Source organism: Grus americana, chromosome 19 (genome assembly GCF_028858705.1).
Source record: "Grus americana isolate bGruAme1 chromosome 19, bGruAme1.mat, whole genome shotgun sequence".
NCBI classification, from domain to species: Eukaryota; Metazoa; Chordata; class Aves; order Gruiformes; family Gruidae; genus Grus; species Grus americana.
Window position 1 is genome coordinate 1,581,583 of NC_072870.1, and position 20,192 is coordinate 1,601,774.

Consider the following 20,192-nt stretch of genomic DNA (forward strand, 5'->3'; position numbering starts at 1 on the left):
CTACAAGAGGCTTCAGCGCTTCCACTTGATGGGATTTCCCACCCGGACACGTCCCTGGCGCGGAGCTGCCATCGGAATGCAGGGGCCAGCCACCGCACACGGAGCTCAGGTCCTGCTGCCCTGCACGTCTGGGGAGTTTTAGGGCTCTCCTGCACAACTGAGTACACAAATTCATGGACCAGCTGGAGCTATCAGCACAAGGAAAGGACTATTTCCACAAACTAAGGGGTTAAGCTGTGGGAATGAATTAAAGCCTCTGAAACTGGACCTTATACTTTCCCGCAGAGCTAGCACACCATGCTTCTTTTAAAAAGCATTATTAAATAATAATTTCATGTGCTGAACTTTCCAATTTTCAAAATTTCCATGTTTTTAATGTGAGCTTTCCTGACATCTTTACTAAGGTAACAACGAAATCAGTCAATCCATTAACTAGGCGCCAGTTTTGCCACACGGGCCGACTGTACAACCAGGAGCTGCTCAACGAAGGTGCTCCATGCCCACCTGGAGACTCCTTCCATACAAGAACTAAGGACCACCCAAAGAAACAGGCTCAAGACGGACAACAAGGAGTTAGCTCTTTCCACAGCGGGCAGTTAAGCTGTGGAGCACCTTGTCCAAGGACGTGTGTGCTAGCCCTACCCGTACATGCCTTCCCAGGCTTCCAGCTACGGTTAGTGGCACAACAGGAGGCTGGACAGGCCCTGGGTTTGCTGCGACACGGCCACTCTCAAGTACTTCTGTTCTGCCTGGACAGTTATCCTGTGCAAAGCCCTGACGGGCACCTGCAGGGTAACTGCACAGACGTTCCCGTGCTGTCACGCACGGGTGGACATCCTGCATGAAAACACGATCCACAGGCTGGGAAGCCTGGCTCAAACACTACCCTTCGGTAAAGCAAGGCCATGAAGGATGTGTTTTGTTTAAACCATGCTTTAACCAGTCTGGACTTCCCCCAAATCCAAAAATCCATGGCCCTGGGCAGAACAGGGTAAATTGGTAAAAGCAGGCCTATCTGAAGGGTCTTTTTTAACTTGGAACACAGTTCGAGGAATCATATATGGACTCTATAGCTACAAAATTCAGCTCTGGGACACTCAGGGGGTGTGCACAGCCTCGCCTCTGCAGCCCAAGAGCCGCTGATCGGCCTGGGCTCAGCCTACCAACACAAGGAGTAACTTGCACTCTTGGTGCCTCCAGCGACAGCAGCGGGTACATAACACCAGGGTGAGTCAAGCCCACGCTGCAGAAAAGCTCACTCTACCCCTAGAAATGATGTTTCAAGAGCTCAGCGAATGGGAGCTTCCTCTGTTTTATATCTGTATTGATATACATCGATAACATCAGGTGTGAGGACTTAATGACCCGAAAAGAGGAACGTTTAGTTGGGAATACAGGTATCAACATAAGAAACGGCTCCTAAATACACCTTTCAGCTGCACTGTCGTTACAAAGAATTCAATAACTGCACAGAACTCTGTTCGCAGCTGCTAAAGCATTTTTCTGGTGGATGTTACTCTGTTCAAATTAGACGCAAGTTACTTTCTTCTACCTCCACTTTTCTAAACATGGACCATTTACTTTTTACACTTGGTTAGAGAAAAAAAAATAATGTATCGCTCTCAGGCTCCTCTCATGATCTAGACACAAGTTCAAGTGGCTTAAACTCAAATGTTTTGAATCTCTGAAAAAATCCTTATGAAACACCTTCCGCTGCTTCTGCACCTCTGCACTTATTCCTAGCTGCAGAAGAAACAAATCAATGGAAAGAACCTAAGCCTTCCCCAGTGGGATCCAGCTGCACCGGCCAAGGAAGCAGGAAACACTTTCTCTTTCAATCTCTTGCTGCCTGGGCTTTTTTTAACCTTACAGAAATTGCTTGGGGCTAAGGGAATGGGAAATCAACCTGAAAAATATAAACAGGGGGCGGGGGGGTTGTGCACGCATAAAAGGAGGGCATAGAAAATGATTACGGAAATCAAGGGCACGGACAGATTTCCCGTGCATCCTCCCATCACATCTCATCAGCAGCCATTCAGTACAGAAGGAAGTCAGGATTGATAAACCAGTGGACTTGTTTGCAAACGCATCCTTGCAAAATGATGTCCCTTGTTTAACGCATCACGCACACACGCTCTGACCGAGACCTTGAGGTTGAGCACCTACCAGCCGGCAGTGAACTCCACGTGAGCATCAAAAAATCCAGTGATCTGGCCAGTGGCAGCTTTCCAGCCTTCAATACGAGCGCGGATAAGGCCTTCCCTCTTCTGGTTGCGCACCACTTTCACGAGCCCCGGGTATCGTTTATTGACGTATTCTTCTAGCGGCGCCTTCAGTTCCTCTAGAGAAGAAATGCCAGAGAAGCCATTGAAAAGGTGCAACAGTTTTCACCTAAAATAAACCCACTTTCTCGATGGATACGAGCATAACTTACTGGAGCCACACATCTCTCAACACCACTGGGAGGGATGTAATTATTTAGGGTCAATCAATATGGATTTGCTAAAGAGCACCTGAAGGTGGACTGACCACAACACTTAGAAAAGAAATTCAAGGTTGACAAAAACATCGCTGTTGGACAACTAAGGAGCCCATCTTTAGAGGCAAAGGGCAGCAAGAGGCCAGCCAGATACCCAGCCTTGCAATACCTGGGTATCACCTCGCTGAAAGACAAGAACAGAAAGTAGTCACCCATGGATACCAAACACCAGTGCTCTGCATTTCTGATGGAGATTTTAGCCAAATGGATTGCTAGAAATGCTGCAAAACCCATCTGAAGTAACTTAAACTGCATCAAACTGCGTATGAGCTTCACTGTCCTTTTTATTCAGCCTCGCTACTGGAGCCTTGGAATTTGCTGTCTGTTTTCCAAGCTTTGCCACTAGAAAAGGTGAAATTTCCCCTGCTTTTATGATAGGATGGAAGAGATTTTTGGCTTCGTTCAGAAGATGCTCATACCATGTATCTTTTATTCATTGGAAACCGCAGATCATTTAATTATGTTGTCTAAGCATGTGTATGTGCTGCGACCGAGAACATAATGGATCTGTCAGTCTGCAGCCATTACCGGCATTAAACTTTCTGATAGTTACAAGTATTGAGTATAAAAGACACACAGGACTTTGAACATGGAAACATGGGAAAGGTTACAAGAAGGGGTAAGTACGAGTATGTTTTTTCAGCAATTTGGAAAAGTGCTAATGCTCCACCAGAAACCTGAGTCCTTTTACTTCCTGGTGCACCAGTTAAGTGCACAAAGGTCTACTGATGAGATGTGCTCCGTAAAAGCTGAACAATACCGTGTGTACCAACACGGACTCTTACCACCATGACAGCAGGTCCTGAGAAGGTCTTTTATCCCTATGAGGCTCCAGGAGAGCACAAAATTAAGATATGGTCTGTGACCTCAAAAAGGTCACCATTGATATAATCCACAGGGGAAAATACTAGAGACATACGATGAGTACACGTGGGTTCCTATGTGAAGGAAGTACGGCGATGGAGAGCAAAAGAGTAAATAGCAAGTCCCATCTGCTGGGCTCAGCCCAAGAAATCATCAAAGGAAAAGGGATTATCTGTTCCCTTCCCTTCCACGCCTTCTTCCAAGCACATAAAATGTGCTTTCTTGAGGCTGCCTTTCTGGGACGGTTCCCCTCACATATCAATTTCCCAAAAGTCTCATTTCTCTTTTATGCTGAAGTGGGAATAAAAAGAATAAAGCAAATGAGCCCCTTCCTCAATTCAAAGCATCTGCATCACATACATACATAACTCAGCAACTTCCATTTCATGCTGAGCCACTCAGAGAAAAACCAATATTTTATGGAGACAACAACTCTGCTGCATGGTTTTAAGGAGACAGAGACACAGATTTTTTGACAGATGAAACCCCACAAGCATAGCACCAGCATCTCATGTGGTTTGTCAGAAGGTAAGTCATTAATGCTGCAGACCACGGCATCACAGGTTAGACTGAACAATTTAAACAACTTTCAAATTGGAGTTTTAATCTCAGTTGAAGGAAAACAGGAAAATCTTCATGGGAATTGTTCGAGCAGCTCAAAGGAGAGGACAGCTGTAGGGAAACAGGGAGGAATTGTAACGTCACGTCTCAAACGCAGTGAGGGGTGAAGCCCCAGAGATTCCCGTGCCCACTGTGCTGTGTCACACACGGCTCATCAGAAACTCCCCGGGGAGCCACAGCCACGTCCTCCTCCTTTCTGAAAGGATGCTGGGTGCCAACAGGTGAAGAACCGATCTGCTGAGAGCACCAGCACACCCGCGCACCTGCAAGATGGCACAAGGTGACCGCGAAGAGCCGGTGGAGAAGATGCTCACGATTAGCGTCATTCTAACCCAGCACCACATTCGTTAGCAGAGGCCAGAGTGCCCCTCTCCTGCCCACAGTGCGTGCTACGAGCATCCCTAACGGGCTGCTACTCTTGAGACGAAAGCATTAACCTGACATGGGAAACGTGGTTCCAGACCCCCTCTCTGCCAAGGGCTCCCTGTACAACTTGCGCAGAGTTCCAGGCTTTGCTCCCTGCCTTCCCTCCCAGCCTGGCTCAGCCCACAGCACGCACCTTCGGGGTGAGAATTCACTTTTCTTACGTGCCTGTGCAAGCCCTAACAAAGAGCATGGCTGCACATCTGTGCTGGCCTTTGCCAGTCTCTCGCCCTTCTGAGCTGGTTTGCAGCTCTGCAGGAGGAGGGGATGGTGCACAGCGGCTGCTGAGCGCTATTTGGTATGATGAGCCACATACTTGGCACTCAGCTGGGCGTCCAGCCAGCCGGCACAGCAATGGGGTGGGCTTTGCATTTCATTTCTCAGCACATCCAGAAGCGCAGGTGTGAAAAATCCAGTATTAGGTAACAAAAATGAACTGCCAGTCTTCAGGAATGCTCTGCAAAACTCCCGTTCAAGTATCAAGCGAGCTTTGGCCCAGGTCTCCCCTTGCCAACAAGCAGGACTGACGTGGCCACGTCAAAAAGCATCAGTGGAAACCCCAGCACCAGCACAGCCGCGCTGTCAAAGCTCCCCTGGTCCTGCGGATGCTGATCCTGCGGGACCAGACATGCTCAGCTCCCTCCACGTGAACTCCGGCGGGCTGGAAATCATAACTCAGTCACAAATCTAATCTTAATCCAAGTCATTTGAAGTCATTCCTAATTTTACCCTGCGTTTTCCTTCACTCAGCAGTCGCTTCATTGAGTGCCATTAGCGTAACAAGAAAACAACTGGCGGTGGCTCTGACGTGTGCTGTCAGAACGCCTGGCTCCAGGCTGAGCGTGCGGAGAGCTGTTGCATTAAGGTCGGTAGCAGCAAAGCTTTTCGTCTGTCATATTAACTTAAGAAATGTTTCATCCCCAACTGTTGTACCTTTGCAGCATGTCCCAGAGCTGTAACAGGAGGGTTGGGAGGTCTGAAGTGGTATGCCAGGAATTAAATGACTTGCACTAATGGACAACAGCAGATACTCTTGCTTAAGGGAGTCAGCTTTCATGCAAACTGGCGACCTGGCCTTTGGATCTGCTATTTTCAGGACTTCATGGAAACTACAGCAGGGGAGAAAGCATCTCCCAGCTCAGATAAGTTGCTGCCATTCTCCTCCCCTCTGCCTTGCACAGGGCCATAGCGGTGCTTTCGCCCTTTCAGGTCATTGCTGAAAATGAGAACATCCACTAGACACTGAGCCGATGATAATGTTAGCATGATTATCAGCCCAGCGTTCATAAACTGAAACTCTGGAGGCAAAGTAATGACAAAGTCAGGAGCCAAGATGGGAGCAGAGCAGTGGCCCCCCAGCTCACCTTCATCCTCCCTAATGAAAGGAGCACTCATTTGGGCCACGCACTCGCAAGGTACCTGGGCGGGTGGATCTACACCACCAGGGATCGGACCCAAACTAAGCACCGCAAAGGAATCTAGGGACTCCTTTCTCTCCTGTACCCCATGGCACTCCTCCCCCCCACTCACGCATCCTTTGAGGAAGCCCACCGGACCATCCTTCAGAGCACACTCACGTCATTCCAAGTCACGTTTAGTAAGGATGCAATCGGTATTTGCACGCGGAGGTATTTGCGAAGGTTTGGTCTCTGCCATTGCACGAGCTGCCTCCAGGGAAGATCTGCAGAGAGAAACCCTACTGAAAGTGCCAGCGGGTTCAATTTCAAGTCCTGCCTTTTGTTTTCCACCCATCCGTATTGATCTTCACTGAAGGGCATGTCCAAGGAACTAGAATCCAATAGACCCGCTGCTCTATTAAAAAACCCATCTGCCAGCTGCAATGACTTATGTTATCTATTGCAAAGTATTTTGTCACCTACATGAGCTTTCTGGGAAATAGGCCTGTCAGGGAAATTGAACCACCTGACACCACTAAAAGTAACCGTGTCACGGACATCGTTCCAGAAGCAACTGCAAGAACATCCACTGCTCAGTGGTCCACACCACAAATCCTGCCCAAACCTCCCCAAATCCTGCTGAAGTCCCCAGAACTAAAGGTGGGAACTGCCTGGTGCCGCACAAAGCAAGGAGCAAAGACCAAGGGCACCAGAGGAGCTCAAGGAACTACCAACAGCAGAAAATCTCTCATACGACCATGCCCAGGTTGTCCTCGGGAGCGGACCGCACCTCCTCTACACCCCTAAAGAAAACATAGTTGTGTTTGCCAGGCTGAGCTGGGTGGGAAAAGTCTACAGAGCCCAAGGCTGTTATCAGAAACGCTGAGAGCTGGAGGACCAAGGAGTTGGGGCTGGGACTGCTCCAGTGCCACGGGGGACACCAGCACTCCCTTGTCCCACGCTCTCGCCTCCCTGAAGCACCAAAGCCATCGTGGGCTGGATTTCTGCAGCACGAGCTCACAAAAGAAACTCCTTCAACAGGCAACAAACGAACATGAGAATTTTTGCAGCAAGACTCAGAGCCAGGTGAGTCCCGAAGCTTTTAATGTTTGCTTGCAAATATTGAAGAGGAAACTGTGAAAAGGGGAGCAGGTGCATGGATCAGTTCTCAGCCAGGGTTACAGGCAAAGTTGGTCCCAGAAGATGCGTTTGGCTGCAAGTCTCGGGTTCATTTGGTTCACCAAAAGCCAAACAGAGACAACCCAAGGTTTGCTGCTCTCCTCCACGCCCTGGCAGGGCCTGAAAGCCTCGGACTTGAACACCAGTGGGACAGCACCAGGTCAGCGACAATTAAGCAACCTATCTTTAGTTTGAGCATCTGGATTAATGAGGCGCTTGGGTTGGACCAGCACCTAGGAAAAGCTGTGATATGACTCAGCTTCTTGCAGTTCCGTTAAAGCCCTCCTCTAAACACAAACACACGCGAAACGCAAGCGAGCCAGCTCCCAGGAGAGCGTGCACGAACCGCTGTTGTTGCTGTTGAAATGAGCTGCAAAACAAGACAGCGATATATCAAGTCACAGCTAATACGTTACACCGAGGTAAATTACAACCCGTAGCATGTCTCCCTGAGTGTAGCCAGCTCCTTTAAGCAGTCTTTTATCCAAAGGTTTTCTTTTATACTGAGAGGTTTGCTTTTCAAAGAGATATTATCCCAGATTAAAAACACTAAAAGACAGACAGCAAAAAAAAAAAGCAGGTGATGATTAAGCAACAGACTCAGACAAAGTGTGCAGCTGCGAGATAATGAACATCTCTGGGGCACATAGCTGCATCCCTCCAACAACCCAGGAATCATGTTATCGCTCAGAAACACAACCTGCGCACTGGCTTTGTAATTACACCCCTGCAACAAACACAAACAAAAGCAGCCTCCAAAAAAGTCGTTATGAAGTACAACGTACAGCTCGAGGGAGAAAGGGGTTCAAACTACAACTCCCCAAGCTTTTTCCTTCAAGGAGGCTCTTTTTTCCCCCCATTACAAGACATTGGGATCTTTTATCTATTTACAGCTCAGATATAAAGAATCAGAAAGACCGTGTTTATTAACTTTTAATCTCGCATTGCATACTTTTATATTGCAGTGTTGTTGTACATACCACGGTACAACAAAGATAGAGCAAGAAGTGTCTAATAAGGCTTCAGAAGCAGTTTGTTCCAGGCTGAAAACTACAAAACACCAAAAGGTTTTGATCGTGGCTGTGTAAGCAGTCAGTGGTCTACCTGAAGGGCAAATAATAGCCAGAGGTGCCAGGGTGTGCAGTTCTTACCTCCATCCCTGGGACTAATTTTAACACTTGAAGTTGACTTGCAATCCCAGAGGTCTTTTAAGATTCGGTTTGTTCTTCACTTACCCATACAGGCCTTTTTTCCTCTTCACGTTGGTGTAAAGTGATCCCTGACAAAATTTACAGAGAAACCCCTCCACGTACAGGCCTGAGCCAAGGACTTCCGTCAGCCTTTAGCAACTTCCCCAGAAGGTGCTTCTGGTGACGCTCCAGGGTGCAGCTACCGGTTTTGAGCCCCTAAGGTCAGCCTTCTTTCTTGGTATAAACCTGAGCCCAAAGGCTTTGCTCAGGCTCCAGCAACAAGCCGTACACCCATAGAAATTGTCCCTCAAACACACACGGCTGCTCACAAAGAGGCTAAAGTAATTCCTCCTCTTGTTCCATCATAGCCACCAAAGTCGCACCCACACAACCCCATCCTCTGCTCGACACCAGCACTTGATTCTCCAGGATTCATCTCTAAATCTTCGAGCTCACCAGAAACTGTTTTCATGTAATTATTGTCCTGTAGAAGCCAAATCCATATATTGCAACGACTTTGTTTGTAATATCCAAAGCATCAACTATATGATGTTGCTATTGCTGCTCACAATTATTTCCTACCATTAGTGGGAACTATACGACAATGTTATTACCATTAATAATTCTTTGCTGTCATTGAAGCTCCTTGACGATGCAGAGAGTGAATGCGTGGGTCCCAGAGATATGTTCTGGTTTGTATCATTTCTTTTACATGAGAAAACTAGATTATTACACGCTTGGGAGGAGCTCTCCATAAACATCTGCCAAGTTACCTCATTATCTTCCTTCAAATCCCTCCTTAAAAATCTCATTTGTCATGATGCCTACAAAGACTCAACAGCATAGCACTGCCATTACTAACTAACCCCACTGGCAAACAGCATCGCCTCGTTCCCTACACCCACTCTCCCCGTGTACTTCCATCACAAGGTTTTTGAGGACAGAGTCACCTTGGTGTACAGGTGTCGTACAACCCTCAGGACAACCTTGGCCCACCGCTAAGGACCCTGGCTGCTCGCATTCCCAACACAATCAGCGCATTCTCTCGGTGGGATGCAGAGTGCCCGTTGCCTAGATGCGCGAGGAAGTTGGGATTTTCCCACCTCCTGCACATGATGTATGAATTTGTCCCTCAATTTAGGTCATCTACCTGCATCTGCCTCCCTGGATAGGTGGCTGCCATGAGGCACTCCAACACAACCCCGGCAGCTTGGTCAGTCTGCAAAAACAGGCACAAAGAGGAAATCCCAGAGCTGGAAGCGCTCGAGCATGCTACAAGCTTTGGCCACGCATCTCGCTGCCCTGTCAACAGCCTGCCACCAGCCAGCCCCACCACCAGACCCCACGAGCACTGGCCCAGCCCTCACAGCAAACAGCCAGGGAAGCCGGCGCCTTGCAATCTCAGCGGCGGATAAAGAGATTTCATTCTGCATCCTCGCTGCCAGCTGCAGTCTCAGCTTCCTGGGGGGGGCGGGGGGTGGTGCTTTTTGAAAGGCTTCATTTCATTGTCCTATGCCTTTCAACAGTGTCTCCAGAGTACTTGACTCAATATTAGCCTTGGTGCTGCATACTGAATGATGGGTGGAGGCTGTTTAGAAACATATTTCTTTGTGTGTGGCAATGGGTAGAGCAGCTCAGTAATTATTACCAATGGGTTCTCTTGTAAAGTGTGCTTCTCTTCACCCCATTGATATGGTAAAATCTGAAGAAGCAGCATCTCATTTTGGCTTTTCAAACCCTCTAAGTACTGGGCAATGCTAAATACTGCAGCAACAGATCACCTGCACTTTCTCTTCACTAGCCAAATAGTTCTAGCTCTAAAATCCCACGGCTACGCTGGTGCACGTCACCCTAGCTTTTGCACTAGAGCTGCTGTGATTTCCATCAGCTGAGGAGCTGCCCTCCTGGTTTTTTTACTGGTAATTATAATTCATCAGCTTTCTATGGTGCTCATTACTGTGGTATTTGAGTGCCTATTTTTACAGGCTTGAGTGGCTTGCTGTATACCATCTCATCTCATTGCAGACAGACGAGCAACCTCTCAGGCTCCCTCTGGAATGAGCTCTCCATGTCCTGCACCCTCCCTGTTCTTCCCTTTCGATCACAGCATCCACAGCACAGGTCTATTCTTTTTAAAAATAATATTAAAATCACGCAGCACAAATAAAGAAGGCAGTAATCAAAGCAACTTAACCATTTGCTGGTCTACATGAAGATTTTTAACTACCCTAATGACATTATCCAACTGTATATTGGGAAAAACAAATCTTGGAAGAATCAGAGTCTGAAAACGCTTCCACATGAAACCACCTCCTGCGGCTTTGTGATGTTAAAAGCCAGAAGGGATGATATTGCAACAGTGACCGAGAGCAGGTTGAATCAAATGACACATGCGTGTAACACGGAAAACCTAACATCCCCCTCCACATTTTGTCATGGCCTGACGTGAGCAGGTTGGGGGTGTTCGTTTCCTCCTCTTCCTCTTCACTTACACTTCTCGTACCAAAAACACACTGGAAGAGGAAGGAGAGCCTCTACAGGGTCCCAGTTATTTATAAAGCCCGGGAAGTTATTTTACAGACAGGGAAACTGAGGCACACACAGAGAAAATGTCTCATGTAACACCACTGCAAGGGGCCAAAGCAGAGTAGCTCATAAGCGCCAGGGTCTTGTCCCCCAGCTCTGTGGTAAGTAGTGAGAGGTGCAGCTCTGCGACAAACAAAGCGTTATTAGAAACAAGGATACACCTGGAACCAGAACTTCTGGGTGCTACGTGGAGAGAAAGCCAAGATAGCTTTCTGGTTTCCTTTAGCCTTCTAGCTTTCAGCTACACTTTCAATCAATAATTATCTCTGATAATTATGATAAACTTTGGTTTGATCCTGTTTCTTTTCTGCCACAGAAGTTGGAGAAAACTGGAGTGCCAGCCAGCACACCTGCCACCTCACGCCACGTGCCTCCCAGCAGTGGCACCGCTCCCAAAGAAGCATGACTCCTTTGTGAGATTTTAAGAATTAAACACCCTCCTGGTGTTTTGGAGATCTGAGATCCCAGTGCTGCTAACCTTCATCACTGTTGTCATCCACAAGGATAATCTCCTTCAGGAGGTGAGCCGGCGTATGATTAACAGCGCTGTGCACCGATCGCAGGATAACCGACAGCGCTTCGTTCACAAAGATGAAGATGATGGAGATCTGGGGTAGGTCCTTGCCGTATTTCAGCTCTTTGCACCTGTAGCACGAAGGGCAGAGAGAGAGAGAGACGGGGTTAGCAGAGCACACAGAGCAGCGCTTCGAGTCGGGCACGCATTTAATTCACAGCACAAGACGACGGCTGACATCCCGCAGCTTTGCACAGCCACGTATTACAGCTGCCTGCGCCTAATTTCAGCAGTGCCGTCTACGAAGGGATGGCAGCGATGGAGAGTGTCCTACGGGGCCAGAGAGCACCAAGGGCAGGGTGCAAATCCAGAGTTCACTTAGCTGAGGGTGCGTTTGCATGTCTGTGGGCATGCAACAAAAAGCAGCCTCCAGAACCGAGAAAATGGCTTTACCATTTAAAGTGAAACTCCACGTTCCTATTCTGTTTTAAGATTAATAGGTGCTCAGAAATGAGCTTTGTTCTTAAACGGCACTTGTGAATTTTCTTCCCATTTGCTTTGGAATGAAATGAATATGAAATGACCCTTGGTTAAATAGTCTTAATAAATGTTTTAGGTCTCTCTGCAGATACTTCTGAACACATTCCTGTCTCTGAAGTACCCCAGCAGAGCCTTGCCATGAACTGGTGTCTTTGTATTTCACAGCCAGGATAGGTTAAAACCAAAAATGTGCAACTGCCTCTCTGGGTTGCAGGAGTAATTGCTTGACTGGAGGTGGTTTTATCTGCTTACACACATTTCTGCGTATGAGAGCGGGACAGAGGTAGAAGGAGCTCCCAGGTCGCCTACCAGCCAGCATCGTCCCTGGCAAGCAGCATGTTCCCATTACATCGATACACCAGACTTTGAGACCAAGGACACCCATGGCGCAGAACTGGGGTAGCTCTAAGTGGAAGAGGTTCTTCCAGGTAACCCACAGCTCTCCAAGGAGCACACATCATTTCCAAAGAGAGGCAGATTTGTTTAAATGCCACACTTTATCCTACCCAGAAACCTGATCTTAATAAAGTACTTGCAGAAAGCAAACAGGTGATCTTTAACTGCGTCAAACAATTTAATCAAACTCTCCAGCCTTCCCTACAATAAATACGTGCGAGGGAAGAAGAAGAAAACGAGCCTCCTCACTCCCTCTCCACATTCATGACAGATTAGACATGCAACATTAGCAGTGTTCGCAGAATTACAATGAGCGTTTACCAAGTAAATCCTGCCCAGATAAGCAAAGAAAGACTGAACGCAGGAATGACATCCCAGCGTCACTTCAAGCTCATTGACTCCCCAGCAATGACTCTGTATTTAATTGTACTGGGTGTTTCTCAGGCAACAGCAGGCATTCTTCAGACTCCAAAACGAGACTTGGGAGACAAAGATTTTCACAGAAACACAGTACTTTATGAATCTTCTTTAGTTAAACAAGTATGCTGGATAAAAACAAGGTTGTATTTCTTGATTTAACTGTTGCCTCGCCTAAAGCAAGCCAAGCTCTCTACAAAAGGGAACGTACTGAATGCCGAAAAGGATCTTCCAAAGGGAAGCGCTCTCTTTAAAATGAACAGTCGTGATGGGGTAAAGTGACAATTGACCCTGAAATCCTGCCATGAAAGTCAAACTAAACTGACTCTGAGATTAAAAACCTGCTTTTGATATATGTCGATACCTGCTAGGGTGAGGAGAAGGTGGTCACAGGAGCAGAGCATTTCCTTTTAATCATTGCACCCCTCTGGGCAGCCTTCCCCCGGGGCACGCTTCGGGGGGGATAAAGAGCTCAGCTTGTGATCAAAGAGGTTTGGAGGAAAATCCAAACTGAGTCCTTTGAGGTTCATCTCCTGCTCATTCCCATTCGCCCTGCACCACTCTTATCACAGTTCTCCTTCCCCGATTGCTGAGGACAGGCGAACAAAGATACAGGGAGAAGAGATAAGTCCGGGGAAGGAGCGGGCATGCCAAATACCCGCATTGTTCATATGCACAAAGCTGCAATCCTCCAAAGGCAGGCAGGGGGAAGGACACGGGACGGACGGTGGCTTTGGTTGCAACCACAGGAGCGGGGAAGGCAGCGATTTAAAACCAAATTAACCTCAAGTTTGTCAGTCTTCCTCACGAGCTCTCTCCAGTTGCTGGTGCAAAAAGCAGCTGGGCTGAGCGACGCTCTCTGCCCGCGGCCACGTGCCTTCGGACTTCAGCCGTCCGGGCTCCACCGCAGCGGTTTATTAGTGACAAGCTGATGTGTCAACAGATATGCATGCATGCGTGCAGGAAAACACCTGGTGCTCCTGGGCTCTCCTGCAGCCGGGGGCGGAAAAAGGGGGGAAAAACCCAACAAACCAACCAGTAATGCTTGAGCTCAAATATAAGTAGAGGGACCAGTGGAGAACTTGTCAGAAACAGCAGGAAAAATAAGTACGTGAGATGGGGGGTGGTGGGGTTTGGTTATTCATTTATTTAAAGCATTTTAAACGGACTGATCTGGACTCTGTGGTTCAGCCTTATCATTCAGACCATTTACAGGTGGAGGCAGGCAGGTTTGACTGTTTCACTCCCACAGACATTTCAGACAGCAGTTTGGGCAGGATTTGCCGTCTGGCAGCGGGTCAACAGGTCGGGACCATGCTGGCTGCCGTGGGCAGGCGAGCCTGCCGGGATGCCCATCACTCCGGCTCACGGAGCTCCAGCCTCCATCTCCCTCCCTGTACCCCAAAGCACAAACACCTTTTCAACCCGAAGGGGCTGCATTTTCTTCTAACAGTGTAAGGTGGAAAGACACGATGTGGTGAAATTTCTGCTGCCTTCAGCGTTGCACGTGCAACCCAGAGAAATGGCACAGAAAAGCCAGCACCAACCCCGGGTCCCAGCAGGAGCGACAACGAGGGGCTCGGGGATGAGCCCCAAGCAAGGCACGGGTTATCAAACCACGCCTGAGACACATCTTCCCCCTCTGCCCACAGTTATCGCCCTCGGGCAAGAAGCACCTGCAAAATTCAGATCCCAGGTCAAAATACTTCTAATGTCAGAATTCCAGTCTCATTAATTACCCAAAAAGGGACGCACAGGGCCAGAAACGGATTCTAGCACAGCTGTGGTCCTCAGCTCGGACCGTGGGCTGGTCTCTTTGGGGATTAGCAATTAATGAGATAAATGTGATATTTGAGAAGGCTCTCAGGGGAGCTCGAGGCTAAGCAGCACACAGGAGACAAGATGCTCTAGGAATAAACATTGTGCTGAGATTCTTCTAAATCTTTTCCAGAACCTGAAATAACAGCAAAGCAAATCCATTTCTTAGGTAGGCTGGAAAACCTTGCAGCCACTAACATCTTCTAGGAGAATCTCGAGAACGCTCAGCTCACACAGTATCTGGTCTGCCCACAAGCAAGTCTCAGTCCAGTTAGTTGGATTTCCAAGGGAACACTCCATACATTTGAAAACTGTTACATTTAAATGAAATACAATGGAGAACCCCCACAATACATTCCTGTCAGTGTCAGTGATTAGTGACCCACAGGGTTAAAGACCAGCACCTCATTTTAAATTTAAATTTGCTCACTTTCAATTTTCCATCATTACCAAAAGGCTAAGAAACTTTTTCCTGCCCCTGTATCATCAGCCAAGCGCCCATCTGCACGCGGACCCGAGGCAGAGCTGCACGACAGAGGTGCTCTGCCAGTTGACCAAAGGGCGATACCCGGCCTTCTATATCTGAAAATGCTTCTGACTGGAGAAAACCAAAGCAGGCTGCAGCTGATCCCTCACAATCCCCCTTTGCTAGAGGAGAAACACTCGACTGGTGCAGCACGGAACGCTACTTACTTCCCAACGCCTGTAAACTAATTACTGCGAGGTACACATCGACGTTTTCCCCACTAAATCCTGCTCTCTTCACTTAAATGTAGGCTGGCACCTGCTTGCAGGATCTATATCAAAGTATCGTGAATCAAGAGCAAAGAGAAACAGACCCCTTACAGTTCTGTCTCTCATTTAGATCAATGGGATATCAGAGTAAGAGGCATTTTATGTCCCATTAAATCATGCTTGACTACGTCCCATTAAATCACGCTCACAAAACTCTCCGTAAGTTTTGAGAGGCTGGGGAAAACCTCTTAACGTATGGCATTGGGTTTAATTTAAGGACCTCACTGAGCTCTCATTGAGAAGCATCGCTTGTCCTGAAACAGGGGAGAGAAGGGGTTTACTCCATCCTTGGTCCAAGGCTCAGACATGTCTTTTTTCACTCCAGAAACAGACTGACAGACTGACCAGAGACACCAGACCCAGCAGAAACCTCTGCCCAGCTCATCCATGGACCAAATCCCCACGTTCCCCGCAGCTGCCCCACAAGGGAACCAGGCAGGCGGACGGGGCAGCGGCCAGAGCACTACTGGACTGCGGGCACTGTCACCTTTCTTGGGTCCAAGATCTTTATTGTACGTGAAGCCCAAGCCTACAATCAGGAGAACATGCAAAGAAACACATGGAATAAAATACACTTATGGAGGATATTTTTTACCATGAATTCTTCGCAGTTACTGCTTTATGTAAGAAGCCAATTCAGAAACAAATGAAGGATGAGAAGGGGAGATGGAGGAAGGGGAAATATGGCTGAGTTTATGCTGAACAGCTTGGCATACATCGGGCCGCATTAATCAAGTCAGCCAATTTGAAAACACAAATAAATAAATAAATAAAATAATCAAGTTTTGCTACTACGTATGTTTGTCTGCTGCAGGAGTCTGTCTTGCATCCTCTGATCATTTGTTTTATGCTCACCACACAGCTGTAAATCTACTCTTCAGCGCAGCAAGATGAGGCTGTTTATTGGCTGTCTCCGTAACAGCAAAGGGATATCACATCATTACTGCTTCGTGATCCCACAGCAGAAAAATAACCTGGAATCACAGCAAGCACTCCTGGAGCACAGAGGCCACAAAATGGCAAGTCACATTCAAAAACCACTTCTTCCTGCTCAGTGATTTAACGTGATCCACTCTATTACTCGATTAATACATATCAACTGTCATCTGGGGCACAAAGCTATTTCATCACCCGCCTAGAGTCACACTGCCCAGTACCGGGCAACCGAGAGCCAAACTCCGACGGTTTCTACACCTTCACTACCCAAACACAAGCCATTTATCAGCACTAATCAGTGCAGCTTATGAAAAGCTGGAAGAGGACTGTTCCAGGACAGAACAGGCCCCCTCTTGTCTGATCCTTCAGATCAAACCTTGCTTGCAGAGAGCTGACGCTGGACTTTTCTGCCAACGGTGTGACTTGGTGCATCTTCTCCTACGGATGACGGGTGCTGTCAGGGAGCACCTTACACAAAAACAAAACCAATTTCATGAGAGACAATAATGCATTATATTCTTTCAAAGTCCATAACCACAGACAACAGGTCCATCAGCTCATACTCTGGAAAAAACAAGCAACACCGTTCAGGTGTTAGTCCAGAGAAGAGCTGGACAGACAGACCTGCAGCTTGCTTTCCTCCCCAGATCACAAAGCAAAAATACTGCTAATACTGAGAGATCACTACTCCCAGATGCTGCATCAAAGATTATATTCATCACTGGCTCTAGAAATTATCTTCCACCTTCCACGATACGCCTCGCTCAGGCCATCCGCTCCTGGCAGCACATGCATCTATTCTGCACAGAACCTCCAATCTTCAAGCCCATCACCTTTTTCCCAATTTGTGCCTTTTGTACTGCCTCCTTCCCCCCAATTCCAACATAAATATGCCTACCAAAGTTTTCAGTGGAGGTTAAATACCATTACGCAGAAAGTATAGCTGTCCTCATTTCCAGTGGGGAGGCAGAACTCCATAAATTTGACCAGCCTGCTTTGGTCAGATGTGCCCTGGTTGTCAAATATGTCCAATGGTTTAAAGGTAATGCTTGGATCTAGATAAAAAACAGGCTGCAACAGGCTATCTGAAAACGATCCATCACTAACCTGATTTTCCTAATGATATCTTTCTAATAAATCATACCTAATGACTATTATCCGGCCTGGAGCCATCTCTCCAACTGAGGGATGGGAGTGCACCAACACACAGAGGTAGTCTGTCAAGATCCAGAGAGAGACAAACTGGGAGGAGTATCAGGGTGCTCAAGAGGGATCAGAAAAACACCGCTGAAGGAGAAGGATCTGCTACTGCAGCCTCAGAACACTGATGATGTTTTTAACTCACAGTTTTAAGCAAGGTAGAGAAAAATCTCACCTCACACCCGCTGTGGGGCAAAGCAGTCTCACCATCTGTTTTGAGACACATTTCTGCATTGTATGGAACCACACAGACACAACATTTTGCCACGAGCTGTCTTCCTCCAGGCTGGTGCCACCGAGGCACTAGCTGAGGCACAGTCTGGAGCACAAGCAGAGGTTCTGCTTGCAGATTTGGCCATTCGCCCTTCAGTCTGCAAATGAGCGCCCCAAAGCTGATCTCCACCTTCTGCAAAGGTCACTTCCAACTCTACACTCAACTCAGTTCCTTCTGTCTGAGATACCAACACAACAGCAAGAGAAGCCAAAGAGAAAGCGCAAGAAACGTCGATGAAAAACAAACCCTTCTCATGAAAGGAAGCACTCAAACATGCCCTACAGCACAAGGGCAGAAGCAACGCGCAGGGGTCCTGGGCAAGAGCACGGCCTGAGCCAGAGAGCAGAAGCCACCTCAGAGCCTGGAGAGAGGACAACCATCTTCCCCCAAGCTGCATTTTTATTTTTAAACACAGATCTAACCAGTAACTGAAGAACAAAGATTGAGGGAAAGCGAAAGACAGTGCAGTTATATCGGGGGGGTGTGTCTTAAAATACGAGAGGAAAGATTCGCCCCCCCCATCACTCTCCTGCCCTTGGTTTAAAGCCGTTCCCAAACGAGCTGTAGCTGAGGTCCCCAATCTGACACAAACACGTCAGCCTGCCTGACAGGCACGCGATGATCTGGTAGGAGCAAAATCGGGCATCGTGCCTCCAGCACAGACGATCAGCAAGGCAGGTCAGCCGCTCGCCTCAGCAGCGAAACCTTCCTCAGCCAGCAGCAAAAGGAGAGGTCCCGAGGGGCTCCGCCGAAACCACTGCCAGCTGCCACGGCAGCTCCCACGCTCCTCTCCCGGACACGGACACAGAGCGGGAGCGAGCTCTGACCTCCGGGCAGCTCGCTCTGGGTAACAACGTCAGCACTCCCTTCGCTCCACTGCTCCAGGACTCATGACGCTGTTTTCAAGATAAATATATGCAAGCGCAGAACGGCAGCAAAGGCAAATCAGCCACTGCAGGCCAGGCTGGGGTTCCATCCCTGCAACCAGCAGAGGAAAACATCTCCTGAGCCCGTGTCACAGTCAGAGCAGAGCTTGTCCTGGCAGGCGCACCAGGCAGGCGCAGGCAGAGTTCAGACTTACGCTGCAACTTGTTCACCTTGTAACACAGCACGCATCCCTGCCCCGTACCACCGAGACGGCCAGCAGAGCACACGGGTACCTTGATTGGAAGGAAAGCACCCCTGTTTAGTGCTCCACAAAGCACAGGAGAATTTTATCAGTAACCGAGAAGAGCTAGCAAAACCTTCTATATGCTGCAACACAGCAGGAAAGGTCGCTAGAATGCTGAAAATCCCCCAAACACAAAGTCCCACCCAATTAGACCAATTCCTACTCATTTTGAACATCAGTACAAGGTAACCATTGACGTTAAGAGAAAAGTAGCATGTCCTATTTGGAGACTTCAGCGTGGCGCAGGCTTTGAGTTTCCCAATTCCACCAGTGCAGGAATGGTCACTACTTGACAGCCGAAGAGGTGATGCAGGAGAACACACACAACTGCCCAAAAGTGAATTCCTGGCAGACCAGGAACGTAGAAGTCTACTGTAAAACCTTGGTATCACATCAGATGAAGATTTTCTTTCTTCCTCCCTGCCAACATTCAGCCATCCCTGGCCTACCCATTGCTTTGTGTCCTTCCTCCAGCATGAAGCTGCTAAGATTCCCCATCCCTCTAACCCACCACACGAAGGACACTGTGTAGAGTGTCCGTGCTATACGCAGGATGGCCAGGCTCTACTCTGCTTTGGATGGATGTCAAGTGTGAAAAATACACACAGGAGAAAAGGTCGACAAAAGAAGAGTAGGCTGCTTTTTTGCAGCCATTGGAACAATTTAACTGGTCTGATTAATGCCTGGATCAGGTAGAGATTAGGCAGCAGCACGTGAGATAATTTTTGGAAGGACACAGCACTGTGCTATACTCTTAAATTAGAGAACACATGCGGGTGTTGGACCCACTGCTGTGGGGGCCACGTGGCTGAGGCTCTCGGGAGCAGAAGCCCTCTGTGCTAGCCTTGACGGCTGCTCAGGCTGATTGATGACCAGTGTAGCTATCTAGGAGCTACATCACCATTAGCTTTGGCCCTATGCTATTACTCATCTTTGCAGGAACGCCCTTTAGAGCTGTTCAGGACACAATTTTCCCCCACTGCATGAAGGTGACATCCCTTCTATGTGCCCTTTTGAAATGCCAACAGCTGGAACTGCCATGGAGAAGGGTGAACACCCATGGCCTGCAGAATACCCCAAGTTTTTAGGGCTCTACGTTACTGCCACATCCTAGGAAGCTACCCCTATAGCTACTAATGGGGGTCCTACTGGACCCCTCTCCATCTTTTTTCTGTGATCAGTCATAATAAACACTCATGAACCAGGCAGAAATAAATAGTTGGGTGTGCAAATCTGCACCAGTTGTATGGTGGCACAAAATGGACAGAGGAACCCAGATCCTATGTGGAAGAAGAAAGGGTAGACAAAGACTTTGGTGATTCTGATTGTGGA

The 20,192-nt window shown here is 48.1% G+C and overlaps 1 protein-coding gene across 1 annotated transcript in view; it reads right to left on the bottom strand.

Annotated features, from left to right (window-relative positions):
• Window positions 1-20,192, bottom strand: part of GALNT17 (polypeptide N-acetylgalactosaminyltransferase 17) — a 214,499-nt gene that overhangs the window by 124,228 nt on the left and 70,079 nt on the right. Inside the window, exons 3-4 of the mRNA XM_054847501.1 lie at window positions 11,278-11,444; window positions 2,167-2,341 (exon numbers count right to left, since the gene is read on the bottom strand). Coding sequence (XP_054703476.1) covers window positions 2,167-2,341; window positions 11,278-11,444 — 342 coding nt within the window. The remainder of the gene's footprint in view (window positions 1-2,166; window positions 2,342-11,277; window positions 11,445-20,192) is intronic.